Genomic DNA, 21,609 nt, shown 5'->3' on the forward strand with positions numbered 1-21,609 from the left:
CAACAAACCCTTGTTGTGCCCTACGGCCCCCACCCCACCCATGCCTAGCTACGCTACTGGTATCTGCCCCCAACTGAATGGCAGGCACCTCGATTGCCACTGCAAGAAGAGGCAGCTACAGGGGACCACTATTGAGGTGGATGGGTTTGGTGTCATACCTGTAACAATGGCATTAAACAGTGAGTAAATTTGATTAATCAAATGTAGGAATTGCTCACCAAATTGTAATTTAGATAATAAAGATTTTTAAGATGCTCAGGAGCATTTTAAAGTCTTCATGTGACACCTGGTTCTTTGCTGAGGCAATACTCTTCTACATCAGCTCATTTGGAGCTGTCCATGGTCCTGGTTGCTGTTTACTGAAACCTACCATGACCAAATTAGTAGTAAATTGATTTGTCTTGAGCTGACTGACTTTGACCTGACCTACTTAACTGGACCCACTTTACTGTAACCTGACCTGCCTTGTTGTAATTTGATCTACTTAACCGGACCTGACTTTTGCCTGCCTTTTCCCTTGCAGGCCACAAATCTTGACATAGTAAGAAAAGGAGCAGGTCTGAAAATTCCCTTCTGTGAGCACTCAATAGGATCCATGCCACTGTGTACTATCTTACTGAGGGCTATTGGTGCAGGGATGTGTCCTGCTAGTTTATTGCCAGGCGTTTAATGACTTCTGTTTTCTACATTTAAGGTGATGCTGTTGGAGACATCTCGGCGCTACAATCCAGAAACAGAATGCATCACTTTTTTGAAGGACTTGAGTTATAATCGGGATGACTTTGCCAAAGCTGGTGAGCTAAACACAGTTTAGCGTATCAAGGAGATCTTTTTTCTTCTTCACTGTGGGCAGCTTTTTTTTAAATGCTGAAAAAAAAACAAAGTCCAGACTCTGCTCCAAAAGAAGTTATGCTCTAAGTTCTCTAACTTGGCATTTTTACTCTCAGCTGCACCTTTTAATATGGAAATTTCCACCATGGTTCATTCTATCCTGCTTTTGGAATTCCCAAGTGATTCCAGTGGGGTTTGATTTCTCTTGTACTTGAAAATATGTATTTTTTTTTTAGGCTTAAAGGGCTCTGTTTCGCTATTTTATTTATTTATTTATTTATTTAATAACATTTACGTACCACTTGATTGTTAAAAACCTCAAAGCAATTTACAAGAAGATAAAACAAGAAAATCAATAAAAAATTACAACTGTACTTTAAAACATACAAACATTAAAATACAAAAGTTAGGACTCCTAGTGGTACAGCAATAAAACTGTCAGCACATTTGAAAGCGAAGCAGGGTCTGGTATGGTTTCAAATGGGATGGAGAACCACTTGGGGGTCAGACTACATGACTCTTGGGTCCCTTCCAACTCTACGATTCCATGACTCTACTAAAACTCATTAAAATTAAGCAGGACTGGCTGGCTTTTACAGTTATTCTAATTGGAACTAGTGTCACAGTGCCATGAATATAAGGTAGCAACTACTGAACAAAAACGTGGGAAATAATAGAGCACCATTAAGATTCAAAATGCCTTCAATTTTTTTAAAAAAATGTTTTGCATTACATTAAAGCAATGTTGACTTTTAACTTCCTGCTTGCTGTCTTTTCCCCCCAGGCCTTCAGTTTGAGTTCATCAACCCCATCTTTGGATTTTCAAAGGGAATGAATGAACTGCAACTCAATGATGCTGAATATGCACTTTTAATTGCTATCAGCATTTTTTCTGCAGGTAATAAGCCTGGGAGCTCATGCTGCTGAATCAAAAAAACAAGAGTTTGTATGCGGGAGCTTAATACCATTTTCTTACGAAGAAACACGCATAGATAAAGCATAGAATAAGATTCTAATGATGATGCTGAAGGATAATTTGTGCTGTGAATTAATGTTCTGGATCATCGGTCTTTGAAACATAGTGAGAACCAGATGGAATTCTTGACATATATAACTTGTCAACCTCCTGAGTCTCCGAGAGCAGAAGACTCACGAAAGAGTCCACTATAACAATATGATAGAAAAACAACCCACTTAATATAATTGTTCTCATGGGGACTGAGAAGGTTGAGAAGTAAAAGATGCTCATAGAGCCTCTGATGAAAAATAGGGAATGTGGAAGACATAGTAATCACTTTATGGCTTGGGAGTATTCCTATTTCTTCAGTATCCAGTGCAGTAGCCTCCAGATGTTGTTGAATTATAACTCCCATAGCTGCTGATCACTGGCTGGGGCTGATGGGAATTGTAGTCCAACAGCATTTGGAGGGAACTATGCTGGTGATTCTTCTTGTATATCGTGGTGGAGGCAGGGAAGTAAGTCGTCTTGACATGGATGTGTGAAGTGGCTTAGCTTTGGTTCACTTTTTGGAGTTATAGAATTTGGCCCATTGATTCTGTGCCCACCCCCAAGACCCAAACACCTAAGCCCCAGTTGTGTGAAAGTGTATGGAAATATATGAGGTGGGTGAGGACGTCACAGTGAAATTGCTTCTCCTGTTTTGTTTTCTGGATGCTTTGATACAGAGAAAAGTATTGCTGCAAGTAATTAAAAACAAAACAAAACAAAAAACTAGCCAAAGCTCAGCAGTTCTCCTCATTGTTAAACATAATTTAAAGCAGGGTTAGGCAACCTTTGGCCCTGCAGATGGTGCCAAACTACATTTCCCTTCAACCCCATAGCCCCATGGCCAATAGTTAAAACTGATGAGATTTATGATCCAAAAACATCTGGAGGGTCAGAGCCCCCCTCTCCATGTTTCACTGAACTTCAGAATGTTCAAAGTCCTTCATATATATTATCTCAATCTTTTCAGCTCTTGGGTTTTATTTTCTATTGATATTTTAGTTTTGTTATGATGAAATAAAACTTGCTGCTACAACAACAATAACCTTGTAAGGTAGAGGCAGCCTAGCTCACAACATTTGCTTCTTTCATTGACGCTGGTGGGAGTTACCGTATTTTTCGCCCCATAGGACGCTCCTAGTTTTTTTTTTGGGGGGGAAATAAAGAAAAAAAATTATTTCCCCCCCCCCCCCCAGGCACGGGGCTGGAGCGGGGGAAGCCCGAGCTTCCCCCGACCCCAGCCCCGAGAACAGCCTGCTATCCGCAAGCCTAGGGAGCCCGGCGGGAAGTCGCGCCGGTCTCCCCAGGCTTGAGGAGAGCTCCGCGAAGCCCAGGCGCACTCTTCAGCACGCCCCGGGCTTCGGAATGCAGGCAGCTCTGCGCAGCCCTCGGGAGACCGGCGCGAAGTCGCGCCGGTCTCCCAAGGGTTGCGCAGAGCTTCCTGAAGCCTGGTCAGTGCACACTGACCCCTCTCGCTCTCCAGGCTTCAGCGAAAGCCTGCATTCGCCCCATAGGACGCACACACATTTCCCCTTCATTTTTGGAGGGGAAAAAGTGTGTCCTATAGGGCGAAAAATACGGTAAATACTTGTTCATAATGAACATGAATAAAACCCAGCAGGTGTGAGAGAATGGTTCATGTGACAGGAACCTGTGCATGTCTAAGCTGTAGGGCGCATGGACAGTTGTGGAGCCAGACTTTGGGAAGGGGCTTGGTGGATTTGAGTATTTGGATTTTAGCCTCAGTCTGACTAGTCTCCATTCAGCTACCTATGAACCTTTTGTCCTGCTTATTGGCAGACCGGCCAAACGTTCAAGACCAGACCCTGGTGGAAAGGTTGCAGCATACCTACGTAGAAGCCCTTCATTCTTACATTTGCATCCACAGACCAAACGTAAGTGTCTGGCTGAGCTCTGAGTCATTTTGTATTGCCAAAAATATGTGTGCAGAATACTATTGAGATTAAAGTTATCGGGTTTTTTTAAGTTGTATTGATTGGTCTTTTGGACTGCATGTCCAAATGATTTTGTTTGCATAGGAATCTATCTTATCCTGAATCAGACCATTGGTTTGTCTAATTCAGTAATAATAATAATAATAATAATAATAATAATAATAATAATACTGCATACTCGGACTGGCAGCTGCTCTGCAAGCTCACAGGCAAACATCTTTCCCAGCCCTGTTAGCTGAAATCCTTTTATCTGGAGATGCCAAGCATCACACCTGTGACTTTCTGTATGTAGTGCTGCTATTGAACTTTGGTTCCTTTCCTGCTATCTAATATTTATTTAAAAAAAACAGAGAAGGGGCAAACATTACAGATCTAATAGGGGCTTACTCAAAGAGTGCTCCTTTCTTTAAGAGCTTGAGGAGAGAAAGCAAATATTTAGTGAAGATGCTTTCAGCTCCATTGTCACAGTAATCATCATCATCAATAATATTTATACCCCGCCCATCTGGTTGGGTTTCCCCAGCCACTCTGGGCGACTCTCAACAGAACACTAAAAACACAATAAAACATCAAACATTGAAAACTTCCCTAAACAGGGCTGCCTTCAGATGTCTTCTAAAAGTCAGATAGTTATTTATTTCCTTGACATCTGATGGGAGGGCGCTCCACAGGGCGGGTGCCACTGCCGAGAAGGCCCTCTGCCTTTTCAGCCACATATGCTTCTGCTTTCTATAACAAGTTAATCTTTACATGTGCAGAAAATGAAGGTGGCCTAAAGGAACTGTAGTTTAGGAGATGCACCTACCGCACATTCTGTGACAGCTTAGACTCCCGTAGAGATGGGCAATCCTATATACATTATGCAGCCTTGTACAACCTCTATCTGCCTCCTGTTTATATGGAACTACCTATAGTCAGTTACGTTTGCTAGCACTGTCAACAGCTCCTCAAGATCTTGGGGAACCTTCCCTATGTGGAGCTGTCCAGCTGTCTTTTAGGCCAGGGGTGGAGTGGCCTTCCAGATGTTGCTGGACTAAAATTCCCATCATTCCTGGCTATTGACCATGCTGACATGGGCTCATGGGCATCCAGCAACATCTGGAAGGTCCACAAGTTAGACATTCTTGTTTTGGGAGATAATACAATTCTGATTCTGAACTGTAGTTGCTGGGGGATGGGGAGAGAGAATTGATTGAAATGTGCTGCTTGAAGGTCTGGAAGCTAACACAAGTCTTGAACAGGATTTTTAGCGCACAGAACATAATACTGTTTCTTGTCCAAGCCTCCTAGAACACAGTATAATTGCTCCTCAGCTTTCTGCCCTGTAGTCCTTTGATTTTTGCTTTGTCATTTAACTCCCCAGTTCTTGATGGTACCATTTCCCCCTCCCCCCCAAAAAAAACCAAACCCAAATACTAAGATTTAAATTCATTATGCAAAGAGTGCAAAGCAGTTCATGCAAATGTCCATGATTTGCATAATTTGTTTTGAGCAAGGAGCTTGGGGTTCTTTGGCATAGTGCATTGCAATCTATGAGGTTGCCGAGTCATTTTACAATTGAACTGATTGGCATAGGCTTAGATTTAACATTATTAATTACGCTGATATCTAAAATGCCTTGAAGTATTATTACCATGGGAGCAAGTCATTAGTAGTCCTGCTTTGCTGATGAGAAGCTGAGACTGAAGTAGAATTTTGGCTCTGACTGATACCATTGTCCTTTTGCATATGACCTTGCAGGATCATCTAATGTTCCCACGGATGTTAATGAAACTGGTCAGTCTTCGGACTCTAAGTAGCGTCCATTCTGAACAGGTGTTTGCTCTTCGGCTACAGGACAAGAAGCTGCCACCCCTTCTTTCAGAGATCTGGGATGTCAATGAATGACAGCACTGTCCCTGTGCACCAGCTAGCTGAAGCAACCCCATCCTTGACTGTTGCTAACAAGAAGCTGTCCTCCCCTCTCCAAAACACTGGAGCTCAGTGCAGAGGGCTATGGTCTTGTGGTTTCTTTGTTCTGAAACAATGCAGAAGGCAATTGAGATGGACCAGTTAATGCTTGAGTCTTTGATTTTAATGCCTTCTAGAAATGGAACAACTGAAACACCTCAACGTAGTAGAGATGACGAACCCACTCTAATAATTTCTCCAGTGGCTCTCCTTCTTCAGGCACTTATCCTGTGTTTAATTTCAAGGACCTGTCATACACCCACCCACACCCCTCAGGGTTTCAGAGGCACGCCCCCATTATGTATCCAGTTTGTTTAGTTTACTGGGAGTTGTCTGGACCGAATATTCTAAATACATTTTCTCATTCATAGATGTTTCTGGCAATCTCGAGTAGTTTTTGGTTCTTGACGAATTTCCCCCCCTCAGAAACCTGTAACCATAATGCAATTTTGTTGACTTTTTCAAAGGGGCTCCGAAGGTTGGAAGGGTAGCTGTATCATAGAAAACTCAGTGATATTTCTTTTCCCAACTCCTATGTGCCCCCCCCAATACCACCACTGGTATTTTAGGGCCATTCATGTGTATATCAAAAATGCACAGGGAGCCATGCCCAGTAACCAATCCCTGCTATGCAGCTGCTTCTAATGTGAAGGTGTACATCACATGTACACACAACATGCATTTGTGCAACCCCATCCTGTATACAGATACTAAAAAGTACCCTAAGTCCTGCTTAGTTCAGTGTGGCTTGCATTCAGTTGATTACACATAGGACTGCAGTCTCAATGAGCAATCTGTGAAGTGGCCCTTATAAAGTTTGTGAACTTGCAGATTAGCACAGCTTCAACATGGGACACATCTTACCTGTAGAATCTGCACTGAGCAGCATGCTTGCTTTATAACTATCAACCCTCTTGCCCACAGTCAGACATGGTCTTGGCATAGTGGAGATCAGTGCTGTTCCTTGCCATACTGTTTCTGTGTAGATACCATTTGTTCCACCTGTATTCCTTTTGGGTTTCATAAACATGAAAACATGACAAATGATTTCGTAGAAGGTTGTGTCTATATGAACATGTCTAGTTCATTATTTTTTGGCTTGCGTGGAATGCATATTGTGCCAGGTGGATCAGAGGAACATTCCAAGGACACAAATCTAAGAGATTTGTGTGGTTAGCTCGGGATGCCAGCTGTATGTTCTGTCATGTCTTGTACTACTCCTTCAGTCATGTGGACAGGAAAGATCTGCATGGGAAGCTGTCTCTATGCCTGGACTCCAGGGATCAAGAATGTTCCCTGTCCTTGTATTTTGAGCTATCTGTATGATCTTACAGTGGGTGTGTATGTATGTTGTAATAGTATCAAACATTACTTGGGTATCTGTGTAATGTGGGTACAGATGTCTATTTTTGTAAGAGAATAGACACTTTGAAACAGGCAATTTGGAACAGAATTGGTGGTGCTTAACCCTTATCCTTCCCACTGATTTTCAGCTGCAACTCCCCTCCCTACCAGCCATTTCCTCTATAGAGTTCCAGACATAATGTTTATAAGGGTAAATTACGTATGTCTTTGGACCCCATGTGGTTGCAGCAAAAAAGGGCAGGTATTCAAAGAGTTAAGAACTTTCTCCCCTCCAACCTGGTTCTTCACTCCAAATTTGTCTTACAAAACAATCTTTTCCTCTGCTGCCATAAGATATATTCAGGAAATAAAATAAGTTTGCATGTGTGATCCAAGTTTATGCTGAGAAAAGAAAGAGGCCTGAATCTATTTTGAGGTGTATGTTTATAATCCTTCCTTCTCGTCTTTGAACATGTCAAGTTTTTATCTAAGGACTTTTCTTTAAGGTTGATACCCATTATAAATAGTTGAATATTTTCAGCCTGGTCCTATGCAGAGTTAGGCACACCCAATCAATGTGCTTAAGCATACCTAAGTTTGCATAGAGGATTAACTTACTTGAAGAAAAACACCCATCCTTCTGTTTGCTAGAAGAAACAAATTGATGCCGGGAATTAAATCTGCGATTCCCTGGCACTGCAGTAGTATGTGCTTCCTTTGTTGGGATTTAAATTGCTTGCCCTGCAACCATCCTAAGAGCCTGGGCCCATGAACCAATGTGATTGTTGACTGTAGCAAGTGCCATACCTATGGTGTCGGCCTTGTGTCTGTTTTGCACTTGAGGTTGGTCTCTTACCACTGGCCTTCACTCACTCTATAAGGCACTTGTAACAATTTGTAAACTCTGTTTTTTTATATATAACTTTGCTGTTGCAATATCCTTTATGTTTAATTCTGTATTTTTGACTGTTTGCAAAATGCTAATGTTTATGCAAAAAATTAAAATCTAATACATAATGTTCACTGTTAGTAAACGACCGTTGTTAAATGTGCGCATCTTTGGGTAGCGGGTTTTTGCTTTTGGGGGGAGGAGAACATGTGGCATCTCCTTTGGTTTGAAATGGTTCTTTGGTTGCCCTGCTCCTCATTATAACGCCTCTTTTAACAGCCCTTGTCCCACACAGTGGCGTGGGGGGGGGGAGTTTGTCGCTTAACGCGGCTCCGGCCCGCTTTTCGACCACCTCCTGCAGGGCCCGGCCGGGGGCCCCTGCGCTCTCACGGCCCTCAGCAGCGAGCGACTCCGCAGCGCCTCTTCCCGCCGCTTTCGGTTCTCGCGCCGCTTTCCCTGGTTGCGTTCCGCCCCGCCCTCCCCCTGCGAGCGGCTGAATGGTTTGGCTCTCCCACCTCCCGCTCCCCGCCCTCCTCCGGCTTGTTGGTTCGCTCCTCCCCGGGCTGTTGATGCGGAACTGGAGCCAGGCGGCTTTAAGGCTGGGGCTGAGCTGAGCTGCGCGGTGCGCGACGAGGAGGCGGCGGCCTCGTCTGACAGGTAAAGGCGAGCAGGCCTCGCGCTAACGGCTGGGAAGCGGATAATGGGGCGCCGCCCGGCCTCCTGTCTGTGACATATGCGGGGCTGAGAGGCGGCGAGGGTTTGTGGGGAAGGCAGAGGAGGCGCGCTCGCTTGCGTCGGGGTGGCGGCGGCGGCGGCGAAGAAGAAGAGAGAACCGGACCTGCCGGCTGAGGCGGCGGCGGCGGCGGGATACGCAGCCAGTGGCGCCTGGGCTGAGGGGCTGCTCGGTGGAGAGCAGGTGGGCGCGCGGAGCTCGCGTGGGCCGGGAGGGGAGGACGGAGGAGTGCGCGGGTGTTGGAGGGCAGCAGGCACGAGTGGGGGGGGGGGGCTCGGAACGGAAAGGCGGGGGGTGCCGACGGCTGACGCAGAGGAGGTGTGTGTGTGAGGAGAAATATTGGCAGGCGCTGGATGAGGCGCAGCCGCATGGGGAGGGGGAAGGGAGCTGCCGGGGGGGGGCAGGGAGGGATAAAGGGATAAAGCTTAGGGCATTAGCGGGATGCAGCAGGTGCTGTGCCTGTGTGTGTTTATGTGCGTATAAATGGGTTTAGGAGGGCAGGTACTGGAGCAGTGTACAGTGGCACCTCGGGTTACAGACGCTTCAGGTTACAGACGCTTCTGGTTACAGACTCCGCGAACCCAGAAATATTATCTCGGGTTAAGAACTTTGCTTCAGGATGAGAACAGAAATCGTGCTCCGGCGGCGCGGCAGCAGCGGGAGGCCCGATTAGCTAAAGTGGTGCTTCAGGTTAAGAACAGTTTCAGGTTAAGAACGGACCTCCAGAACGAATTAAGTACTTAACCTGAGGTACCACTGTATGTGTGTACTCTGTGTGTGTTTGTGTGTACACACACAAAAACACAGTATGTGTGTGTTATGTGCGTATAGATGGGTTTAGGAGGGCGACTGCCTGATGTTGGTGTGATTTGTGTGGCTTACGCCCCCCCTCTCATCCCTCCTCTGGGCTGAGCTTGCAACGCGAAGATGCCCCGTCCTTGCTCTGTGGATCCATCTCTCCTGTCCTTGGGGGATGCGATACGGTTGCAGCTGCTCTTCTGGACTCGCTCCGGGTGGATGCTTGTCCAAGGTCACGAGAGAGAGATAGAGGGAAGAGATAAAATGCAGTTTGCGGCTCTCGTTGCTGTGACCAACTCAGCAGAGATATTCTTCGGCCCAACAACACCCGCGGAGGGGTCGTATGTCGTCCTCAAGGCCGCGGGGGTCGGCTTACATTCCACACGGAAATGAAGAGTCTGTCTTTGCTGTCTGTGCCTTGCAAAATAAGGTGTTGGGAGATCGATCTTGCTTGCTTCTGACTTGCATTTTTGGGGGTCGAGTTTGGCCAGCTGGAAAATTACAGCATCTATTAAGGGACTGTGGTTTTTGAAGCAGCTGGCCTCCCAGTGTTGAAACAATCTGAAAGAGGAGAATGTGTGCTTTAAAAAATGAAGGGTTGTGTGGTGACACATTGTAAGTTCAACTAATAGAGTAGCATCTATTCTGTACACATGAGCTCCTCAGATAGATTTCATTTTCCTGGTGATCGTTTCTGCAATGCTTTTGGGCCCAAAGCACCCCAAAGTGGTGAACAACATTAACACATATTACAAAAGAAATACACAATAAAAGTAACATACTGTAGATCAATCAAAACAATATAAAATAGGATCAAAATTAATTTAAGAATGCCATTTATCTGTTAGGATCTGATCATCACTAGGTGTGATTCCTTGGAGGTGGCAGAAACTGTCCATTCTTCATGGTTTCTTTGCAGAAGCAAGGAACTCATCAGGACCATCTAGTTGGCATTTCCCCCCTTACACAGCATGTTATTTATGTGTTTCTGATGTACAGTGAATAGTTATTGTCTTTAGTTATCCATATCTGATGGAGCCATTCACTTATAGCCTCTCAGTAATTCTGACCAGAATAATGCACCCCCATCAAGTGTCTCCTTTTGTATGATAAAATGTTTGTGTGTTCTTGAAAACAAATACATTTAGGCTGTATATTAAACATGATGGGAATGTTGATAGGAAATTCTGCCAAGGATTTGCTTGCTGATGTTGCTGAGATCTTTAAAGCATATTTTTTTAGATTTCTGTCCCATCTGTCTACTCGACATAAAGTGAATGACAGCATTTGTGAAAGACAGGCCAGAGCAGACAAAACTCTACCCCCTACTGGCTTAAGGACATTTTCACATGTGAGCCTTGGTAGTTTTTGTAATTGTAACACAAATGCAAAATACAACACTGGTTAAAATGTTCAGTTTTTAAAATTTGTATTGTGTTTATTGTGTATGTAAAATAGTTCACCAAGAGGCCCTGTAGTATGTAAAAATATTCTGAGACTTCGGTCATGTGTCAAAAACATTCTAACAGCACAATCCTCAACATGTCTACTGGGAAGCAAGCTTTATTGAATTCAGTGGAGCTTACTGCTTTGCTTTGCTGCATGTTTTGTCATTTTCAATATCTGCTGGAGCTCTTTCACCAAGAGAGTATTTACCCCAATCTTGCATCTAGGCATCTGGGGAATTCTCATTTTATCCTTTTAAACCAATTACAAACAAACATTAAAAACCAACATGGATTACTGCCTAAAGTGATTTGTATTTGACTTTCATACAAGAAGCTTAAATGGTTGTTCTTTGTCTCCTGTGAAAGAAATAATACTTGAAAACCTCAAGTACACCTTTTAGTGAAAATAATCTAGGATCCTTAGGCTTTTGTGAGTCTCGAAGAGAAGTTCTATGGCTGTTGGACAGTTGCTGAGAAAATTCCTATAGATGCCCTTGCTAGAGCACTGGACTGAGAGTAATTTAAGGTATAGAAGGACAAAATAAAAACCTGAATTCTGCCTGCAAGAATTAATGGCTAGCACTGGAGCCCAGCACTTACACTAACATTCTTATTAGTTCAGTTTGTATGCCAGTTTCCCACATAAATGCATCCCAAAAATGTGGCTTGCAATGCAACCATAAAACTACCTATCAATACCTCATTACAATAAGCAGTGTAATACATATTATGATAATTCAAAATGAATAATTTATTTTGATAGAGCCAACATTATGCCACTTAAAATTCATTATAAAATAATACCAATCATTGAAAAACATCAAGTGATATTTATTTATGATAAAATATATAAACCAGAGTCAGATATGATATGATGATTTTCCAGCGTAGTCAGGTGTTAATACTTATGTTCTTAATACTTTGTAGAGTGGTTGGCATATTCTAAATCACCTTTGTTACCTTCGTTAGTAGAGAAGTTGTACCAATGCTTCCGTTACTACCTGGAACTAGTAACAGGCATTTAATGTATAATTAATAATTTGTTAATGGTGTGTGCATGTGACTTCATTCTAATAAAGGAATTCATTGGTGGAATTTATTAAGATAAGGTAATAAGTAGCTTAGGAGTGCATGGATTGTCTATACTATTGTACAAATATGCACTGTGTTGTTGCATCAGAGCACTTGGCCCACTTTAGTATCTGGCCATCCACATGTTAGTTTCTCTGCAGCCTAATAATAACAGATCTGCATTTATACAGCAACTACCATTCTGTATCAGGAAACCCATCTCCCCACTCCAGCTAAAAAGTTTTGTTGGCATTAGTTTATTTCCCTAGTCCAGCTGGCAGTTGTTTTCATCATATGTATGTTTTATAGGTTATAGTCTATGTACATATGTTATATTAATGTCATGAGGAATTGCACAAAGCTTAGATAAATCACGGAGAAATGCACAAACCTACCTTGCAAATCAGGTAGAAAATGTCTGTCACAGTATCTAAAATGTGATTTCTGTAGAGCCATGGGGTGGAGAAACAGGCAAGCATAAATAGTACAAGGATAAACAAGCTTGGTGTACACATGGCTGCCATGAATCCCAAGTATGGGGTATGCTTGGACATTTCCAAACTGTTTTGTACTTTACTAATATTTATTTGGAACATTTCCATATATTCAAAATGGTATGGTTTTGACTTATGTAAACAGTTCCTGATTGTGTCTTTGCGGGTTTCTAATTAAATAAACTTTCTCACATATGTTAAGTTCCTACTATAGGCATTTTTTTTCTTCTTCAGTGGGGAAATGTCAGAATAGCAAGGCAAAACTGAGAAAATAAATCTAATGTATTATGATTGATTCGTCTTCTCAGAGATGTAATTAAAAAGTGATGTTTTATCTGTTTTACATAGTATTTCCCCTTTTCCCTTTGGTTACAAGTTTGAATAGGCTTATCTCTTGATTCCCAGTACTTTGAAGAAAAATGCTATGTATATTTGTACATAAAGAAAACAGTTCCCCCCTCCCCCATCATACTTTTATTAAATATTTTTGGTATTCAGCTGCTTTTATAAAATTTCTTCTTGTTTGCTGAGGTTTTATTAAAATTGGGTGGGGTATAAATAATATATAATTATTATAACTTATGACAAAAATTACTTTAAAATAAGGAAAATAATGAAAAAAGCAAAACACTAAATCATATGTAACATCAGACCCAGCAGGAGAAGGCAAAAAACAATTACAGTGGTACCTCCATTTATGAACTTAATTCATTCCGGAGGTCCGTTCTTAACACACAGTCGTTCTTAACCTGAGGTGCGCTTTTGCTAATGGGGCCTCCTGCTACTGCCGCGCAACTTCCGTTCGCATCCCGGGGCAAAGTTTGCTACCAGGAGCATCTACTTCCAGGCTAGCGGAACTCGTTACCCGAAGCGTTCGTAAGGAGGACGGTACGTAACCCGAGGTTCCACCGAGGTATTTTCTGTTCAAGTAGGCATTTGCTTAAACTAAAGAATTCACATACATACTTGCCAAATGAAAAAAATGAAGATTGCTTCTCAGCCTTTTGGCTAAGATCAGATGTAGTTTATAAATTATTTCTGTGCAGCTTCAGTGCTTACATAAATGCAGGCCAACAAATTGGCAGATAACTACAAAGTCTGCATTACAAAATCTGTACTGGTGAAGCCAATTTGGCACTCTTACAGGGGCATCTGCATAGCCCTGAACTATGTCAGGGCAGCTCCACAGTGCCATCTCACAACACTGGCTGCTGTGTTTCAAACACAGATGATATATCTACACCCAGTTTTTGTTGTTTTGCCTTAAGCTGCATTCATACTTCTGGGATACAAATTACATAGCCAAGTGATCAGTTCCCTTGTCTCTAGTTCCAAATGTGTGTGTGTGCGGGGGGAGAATTTTCAGTGATCTGAAAGTATATGTGCGAAAGGGTTAAATGTTCCTTCCTTCTCTCCAGATCAGTTCTACCCACCTCACTGCAATACAGTTGTACCTTGGTTTTCAAACAGCTTAGTTCACGAACAACTAGGAACTCAAACACCGCAAACCCAGAAGTAGGTGTTTGCAAACTTTACCTTGGAAGCCGAACGTCTGGCACGGCTTCTGCGCCTTGCTTTCCGAACGTTCCAAACGTCAAACGGACTTCCAGTACACATTCTGTTCAAAAACCAAGGTACGACTGTAAAGGTAATGCTATTTGGAAGAGAAGGGTTGACAAGATAGTGAGAATTCCTACAGAGGAGATACAGACTATAAAAAGAAAATGGCTAGAACACATTATATGCAGGCCATTATCAGCCAGTTATGCTGGAATGGCTGTGCTATGGGTCAGCTACACCTCAGAAAATTGTGCAACTTTTAAAACATAATACATTTCTGAGGGGTGGGTAGCAGAAGCTGAACAGGGAAAGCATGGGAGGAGGATATTTTGTTTACTGTGTAATGTAGGTGTCGTACATAAAGTGAGTGAACGAAGTATAGCTGTTTCATGGTAGCTGCTCAACATGGAAGCAGCCTAGGGCTCATGTGATTAATGCATTTGTCATTTATTTTTGCAGTGAATTGTGTATAAAGCTGCTGTTGAAAAGTCTTCAGAGCTTCAACTTGTGTAGAATGCAGCAGCTCAATTCCTTTCAAGGATAAGGGAAACAGTAGAGAGCATATAGTACCAGTATTAAACTAATTGTGCTGGTTACTATTATTCTAATGGGCCATGTTGAAGACACTAGTCTTTTTTATTCTGCCATCTATGGACAGGCCACATCCTACTTTAGTTTTCACCGAATCATTGGATGGAATCTGTAAGGGAATAGAGCTGGTTCTTTTCAATCATGGTGTCTTATTTTTGAACTCTCCTTTCAGCTTAACATTTAGGGGAAAATATTAAGACCTTTCTATTTTTTCAGGGTTTTATGAAATAGCTTGCATCCTCATTACAAATGAGATTTTGAAACAATTTATAGTGTGATTTTGCTTTTGGATGGGCCTTCTCTGTGGCTGCTTCCAGACTTTGAAACACTCTTCCTAGAGAAATTAGACTGGTTCCTCTTTGTTGGCCTTTTGCTGACAGGTGAATAATTTCTTGTTCCAACAGGCTTTTGGGAACTGATTGTTTTTAAGGAAAGGTCTGGTGCTGTAATATTTTTGTAATGATCTGTATGTTTTAATATATATCTCTCTCTCACTCACTTTCTCTCTCTCTCACACACACACACTCTAAATGTTTTTGTTTTTATTTTTAGTGATTGCAATTTATTCTATTTTAGCTGTAAGTTACCTTAAGTCCTTGTTGGGGGAAAAGGTAGGATATAAAGAAATATAATAATAATAATAATTTTATGAGTGTGCCTATATATTTTATGCAATATGCTTTGGATATTTAGAAAGACATAAAATGCAGGATAAAACTTTATGCATAAACAATTCCTTTCTTTCCTTGTTATACCTGTATTAGACATATAACTATATAGCCTTAGCTCAGTTGGTTAGAGTGTGGTCCTGATAATACCAGGGTTGCAGGTTTGTTTCCTGCATGGGACAGCGGCATATTCCTGCATTGCAGGGGGTGGTGGTGGTGGACCAGATGTTCCTCAGGGGGTGGACCAGATGTTCCTCAGGGTCTCTTCCAACTCTACAATTCTATGATTATTTGGTTCTACCAATCTCATCATTTAAATAGAAATTTCCTCTTTCGAAGTCAAATGTGACTGCTGAACTTTCTTGGCAGATGTTTACTTTCACATATGTTGAATTTGATAGGTGTATGGAAACTGTTCCAAATTGATTTAACTTAACATCTAGCATCAGATCCTGGGCACCACTTAAGTTTATGTCAAGATTCACCTCCTTTCTGATTGGGTCCATGACCAAATTTTTTAGACACAGTCATTTGAGGGTATCTAGAGCTGTTACCTCTTCATTATTAGATGCAAGATAAACGCACAATAAAATATCAGACTATATATTATGTGCACATGCTGCATGCAGTTATATAACTAACAGTTTCTATAGCACACAGTAGATGAATCATTTTAGTTCTCTTACATAAAATTCTGTGCAGACATATCCACTCTGTGAGAAGAAATACTGGCAATGTGTTATGACAACTTAACCTTGAACATGTTCCTAAAGAATCTTAATTGCATATTTTTCAACATTTATGGAAACAAAGTAATAGATAGCAAGGAAATTAGAGGAAAATATGTTGCCTTCATACTCCTTAACATCTTTCATAATTCTTTAATGTTGGCAGCAAATCACATGCTAATGAAATATTCAGATGGTTTTGAATAGAAATGTAACAAATGGAGAGAACCTGAATGTACTTGAAATGCAGGAACTTCAGTCTTGACAATGACACTAATACATTAGATGTACTGTATGAGTTTATGAGGACAATCTAAAATGTTCAATAGAATAAGGAAAAGTAAAAATTCAGGGAGTGGACAAGTTAGCAAAAATAGGTAACAAATTTGATATGATTTCAAACTATTTTCCTTTGTCATATTGCATAGAAATTTTGGAGCCTATATACACTTATTTTTTTAAAAAAGTGTGCATACTAGTGCACCATCCTGTTATCATGGGGTCATCAAGGTACCTATGGGAAGCCCTCAAAGAAGACTTAAATTACAACAGTACTCTTCCCACTTAAAAAACAAAACCTTCCCATTTGTGATTCCCAGCAATTGGTACTCAGAGCCTTTGATAGTGAAGGTAGAACATAGCCATGAAATTAGCCATGTGTATTTAGTAGGATGACTGAGTGAAATGTGCAATATTAGTATCCTGATCTTTCACTTAGTATTCTGTCTGTGATAATGGCCAGTGTTTCACTTAAGATTCCTGCAGGAAAGCCCAAACAAATTATTGCAGTTCACTGCATGGAGTAATAATAGAATCATAGCATGTGTGATTGACATGGAACAATCATAGAATCATAGAACTGTAGATTTGGAAAGGACCCACAAGGGTAATCTAGCCCAGAGATTCCTGCAATTCAGGAATCACAGCTAAAGAATCCTTGACAGATGGCCATCCAAACTCTCTGTTTAAAAACCTCTGATGAAGTAGAGTCCATCACCATTACAATGATGACTCCTGTACTTTTATGGAAGTCTTGGTGTCTTGTTTTATTCTGCTATGGTCTGTGGACCAACACAATAAATATTATTTATTTGACCTTGCTGTTACTGGGGGGTGGGGAGCTTGAACAACAACCCCACTCCCCAACTGTGTTGTTTTCTCCTGCCCTTCTACTATTTTCTGTGCTTAACCAGACAGCCAGAATCAGAGAACTGTAGACTTGGAAGAGCCCAAGGGCTCATCGAGTCCAACCCCCTGCAATGCAGGAATCACAGCTAATAAGCTGGCCTGTCTAGATGAACCCTGCCTGAATATGTTGGGGGTCTGCACCTTCCTTTAGGAATGTGAGGCTGGAGCACCCTGCAGCTCCTCAGGGTTCCATAACCATTATATTAAAAAAACCTCTTGCTGAGCCACGATTCCACCATTCATCTTCTGTCTAATTGTGATTGTGAATTAATGCAATGTAATGCAGTGATGCTATGAGCATCATGTTAAATTAATTGAGGGTAGCTAATCTGGTTTATGTGGTGCTGTATATGGATCCTAACATTCTTTTTGCTTATTTACCATTAGAGCTTTAACTGTTGGAGAACAAGTATTTGTGGAGTATTCTTTACTCTTAGATAATATTTAAAGGAAATACTACTGGAGAAAATGAGGCAAAAGTGGGTAAAAGAAGCAAATGAATATTTTATATAATCCTGCCCAGTTGAGTAATTTTATATAGTTTGACATTTGTTGGAGATCCTGTTAATTCTATTTCTTACAAGGTTATTTTATGAAGTGTGGAATTAATTTAGGAAAATTTATTAGTTTCCCATACAGCATAAATGATTCATGCTGCTTTATCCATGAGGATTTCCATCCTGGAAGAAAGAATAAACAAGAGTCAAACAGCCACTAAATTGGCATTCTACTATGCTGTTGACTGCTTTTTATTTATTGGTTGTGTGGCAAAATTTGTAATGCTTTAATGGAATAATTCTGTTGGCAAGTGCTTAAGCTATCAATTCTGGATCAGTTCTAATCTTCCTGCACTGTTATCAGATAAAACTTAGATCTTGGCTGAAGAAGTGTGCATGCACATGAAAGCTTATACCCAGAACAAACTTAGTTGGTCTCTAAGGTGCTACTGGATAATTTTTTTAATTTATTTCGACTGCGTCAGACCAACACGGCTACCTACCTGAATTTAGATCTCGGCTGACAGCTACGCTGTCTGCTGTTTACACACAAAGTTTATGTGGCTGCACAAGAGGCAGAATGACTTTTTAATCTGGTCATTCATAGCTGTGAGAAACCAGAAAAGTTGATACCTTTATTGTAACTATCAGAGTACATTGGGGGAAGGAAATTTAAATATACTTTATGCTCCTACAGTCAATTCTAGAGAATAATATTGGCTTGTGAGTTTTATCTTGTATTTCAGGTAACATAAAATGGTGAAAAAGAGCATTTCTTGGATGCTTAAATATCAGCTAGTTTTAACACTAGCTAGTTGCAACACTAACTAGTTACAACCAAATGGAGCAATACTCGAGTCTGTCTTGAATGCAGTGGCGTAGCGTGGGTTGTCAGCACCCGGGGCAAGGCAAGTAATTAGTAGGGGCAGAGAGCTGCGAGTGTGAGCGCCCCCCCCAGATGTTGCGCCCGGTGCGGCAGGCCCCCCCTGCACCCCCCACGCTACGCCACTGCTTGAATGTCAACCACATAATGGGATTAAGTGGACCTTTTTGACAATATATCTTAACATTTTTGACAATACGTATGGCCATCATGAGTAGCAGTATTACTAAGTCTTTATGTACAACCTGCCTCCTTTGTTTCAGAGGGATCAATAAAAGGTCCAGAGTGGAGTCCAAAGTGACTAGTTGTGATGTGATGTCTGATATGGAAAGATGGAAAGGATTTGCTGAAACAATTAGAAGAACTGGAATACAAAAAGGGAGGTGTGAGGAAGTCGAGGAAATAAGGAAATGAAGGATAGAATACAGAAAAGGAGAGATGTATTTTAAACTGTTTCTGTTTTGATTTATTTATGTGTTTAGTTTAATGGGTTTGGGTTGGGTTTTATATTATTTGTATACTGTATTGTATTGTGTTTTTTTTACTTTTTTTGTTTCTTCTTCTTTTTTCTTTCTTCATTGTCTCTATTTTTCTTTTTTCTTCTTTTTCTGTAACCTCTAAAAGTAATAAATATTATTTAAAAAAACCAAAAACAATAAAAGGTCCAGAGTGGAGTCCAAAGTGACTAGGTGTGATGTGATGTCTGATATGGTCCCAAAGACCATCTTCCAAAACACTTAATGCATTTCTTTGAGTTAAGAACTGGATCATAAATTTTGGAGAAGTGTGAAATCTGAAGGATAATTGTGTTCTGGTCTGTGTATGTCCAGGAGGTGGGAATTGAGTCAGTTCACTTTAAAATGAGGAATGAACAAAATTCTCATCCAAGTAGTAGGTGTCAAGTTAACATAATATTTGAACATGAGATTACCCCATGATTGAATTTTGGATTATATAGCTGTTCGTTTAAGAAGATGTGAACTGTGCTTCTTGGCACTGATACATAAAGAAAAGCCATTTCTGATTACGGAAAATTTCAGTTGTTCTCCTTTGGCTGCATGGTTGTTGTTTTTGGTGCAGTCAGCTCAAAGAATTTGAAGGTCAGATTCTTTACTGACTGTCTTTCAGTATTTGGCAAGATTGTTTTGCTGTATGTATTCTATATTAGAAGCCTGCGGCCAAGGAAGTAGCTGGCTCGTTCAATCAGCATCCATCCTCCTCTGCTTCTTAGCCCTTGTTGGTCCTTTAAGGCCTATCAGGTCACAATGCTGCAGTGACAGTAGAAGCCAAAATTGACACAGCTTCATCTTTATGCAATTGTTAAAAGAATAGCCACTCTGCTAGGACTCTAAAACAAGGATAACCAATGTGACGTCTTCCAGATGTTGAATTAAAACTTCCATCATCCCTGACCATTGACCATGCTGACTGGGTTAATGAGAATTGTAGCCCAATGACTTGGGCTAAGGGAGCCAGGGGCATTACTGTATCTTGGCTACTTTTGTTCTGGACTATAGATGTGGCAATTGTCTGACCCCTTTGCTCACTGGCCTACAGTCTCCAGACCTCCAATCTTCTCCTGCCTCTCACATTCTTCCTCCTGCTTCTAGGTTCTTTGAGGAAAAATATGTATTTACTCAGGACAGGCATTCAGGCTTACTTCTGTCATGAGCCAAATTTTCTTGACCAATTTCCCCCCTTCATTCTATTCTACTAGTTCTGTGATGCATGGAGATTCCCGCCCCCCCCCCCCCAGTTGAGCTCAGTAAAAGTAGCCTAGTTCACAATAAGAGATAATTAATCTGATTTCTATCCTCCACGGGGAGAGGGGGGAAGCTCTTGTGACTTGCAAGTTGAAGTGCATAGTGAAAATGTCACACTGTCATATGCACCTCCTGATACTGTGAACGTGATGTTTAATTGCCAGCTGAAGGCAGCTATTGTGCCCAAGTGAATCTTGTTTGTAATGTGGGTGGTGCTGAGAGATTTGTGTGTGCATGGTGTGTGGGGGGGGGGGCGGGGAGATTGCAATTGCTCTATAAATAGTTCCAATGGGCTGTGATCTAGGGACAAGAGACTGAGTTGCTATGGAGACTGATCTGAATCAGATTACCTGAGGCTCCTGTTATCCAGTCTCTGTATGCATGGAATTGAAGGTTGTATGGCCAGGGCACTTGCTGATGAAAACACAGTCATCGTGCTCTGCTCTGAAAGGCAAAAAAACTTTATACGAAAGCTGAAACCTTGTACTATGTGTGTTAATATTAGACCAAACAATTACTACACCAATGATAACCATACTATGTACAGCAGGGAAGCAAGAATGGTAGCTTTCCTCAGTGTGTGACACTTCTAATTGATTTAGGTATTTGCTCCCCAGCTGAATGGGACACTGCTGTGGGCATCTTGAGGAAGTACCATCCACCTTGGGCCTGCCCATAAAAAGTGAGAGACAAGGGTGATTCCTACTGTTTCCAGGAACTCTCTTTTGTGTATGAGGTGGGAGTTTGTTTGGACACTGCGTCCAAACAGAGGCTGAGAGGGAGGTTGTGTCAGAAGGAAAATGAATTGATATGATTTGTATATATTAATAACTTTGTATTAATGTAACATTTTATATATAACTTTCTGTTTTTGTAATTTTTAAAAAAGTTGTCTGTTGTTGCTTCAGTTTTTTGTACACTTCTCAGAGATCTTTTTAATATATTAAGCAGTATAGAAAATGAATTATCATTCAATTATTGCTTATTGACTCTGTCTATGTGAGAGTGTTGTTGAGGAACACAACTGCTTATTTTGCCCTGCACACTACTGAGCAGTGACTTTTATTCTATAAAAATAGGTGCTAGTACTCACCTTAAAGTTGTTACAGTGTCACACTTTTTAACAACAACAAAAAGAGGTGCCTGTACTGCATACCCTTGAGTACCCCCTGGGGGGAAAAGCACTGCTGCTGAGCATCTCTTGTGGAAGAG

General features: G+C 41.4%; 2 protein-coding genes across 53 annotated transcripts in view; both read left to right on the plus strand.

The window, feature by feature from the left end:
• NR1H3 (nuclear receptor subfamily 1 group H member 3) overlaps window positions 1-8,120 on the plus strand; it is a 32,303-nt gene extending 24,183 nt beyond the window's left edge. For all 3 annotated transcript variants that reach the window (XM_083605507.1, XM_083605506.1, XM_083605508.1), the window contains exons 7-10: window positions 695-794; window positions 1,616-1,729; window positions 3,638-3,732; window positions 5,533-8,120. In XM_083605507.1, the coding sequence (XP_083461633.1) occupies window positions 695-794; window positions 1,616-1,729; window positions 3,638-3,732; window positions 5,533-5,679 (456 nt within the window). In that variant the 3' untranslated portion in view covers window positions 5,680-8,120. The remainder of the gene's footprint in view (window positions 1-694; window positions 795-1,615; window positions 1,730-3,637; window positions 3,733-5,532) is intronic.
• Window positions 8,121-8,509: 389 nt separating this feature from the next.
• MADD (MAP kinase activating death domain) overlaps window positions 8,510-21,609 on the plus strand; it is an 81,382-nt gene continuing 68,282 nt past the window's right edge. For 49 of the 50 annotated variants that reach the window (XM_083603761.1, XM_083603807.1, XM_083603772.1 and 46 more), the window contains exon 1: window positions 8,510-8,632. The gene's annotated coding sequence lies outside the window, so the exon portion shown is untranslated. Of the gene's footprint in view, window positions 8,633-8,656; window positions 8,892-21,609 lie in introns of those variants that run through there. The other variant, XM_083603799.1, reaches the window with a different exon arrangement.

This window comes from Podarcis filfolensis (genome assembly GCF_964270895.1).
Source record: "Podarcis filfolensis genome assembly, chromosome: 1".
NCBI classification, from domain to species: Eukaryota; Metazoa; Chordata; class Lepidosauria; order Squamata; family Lacertidae; genus Podarcis; species Podarcis filfolensis.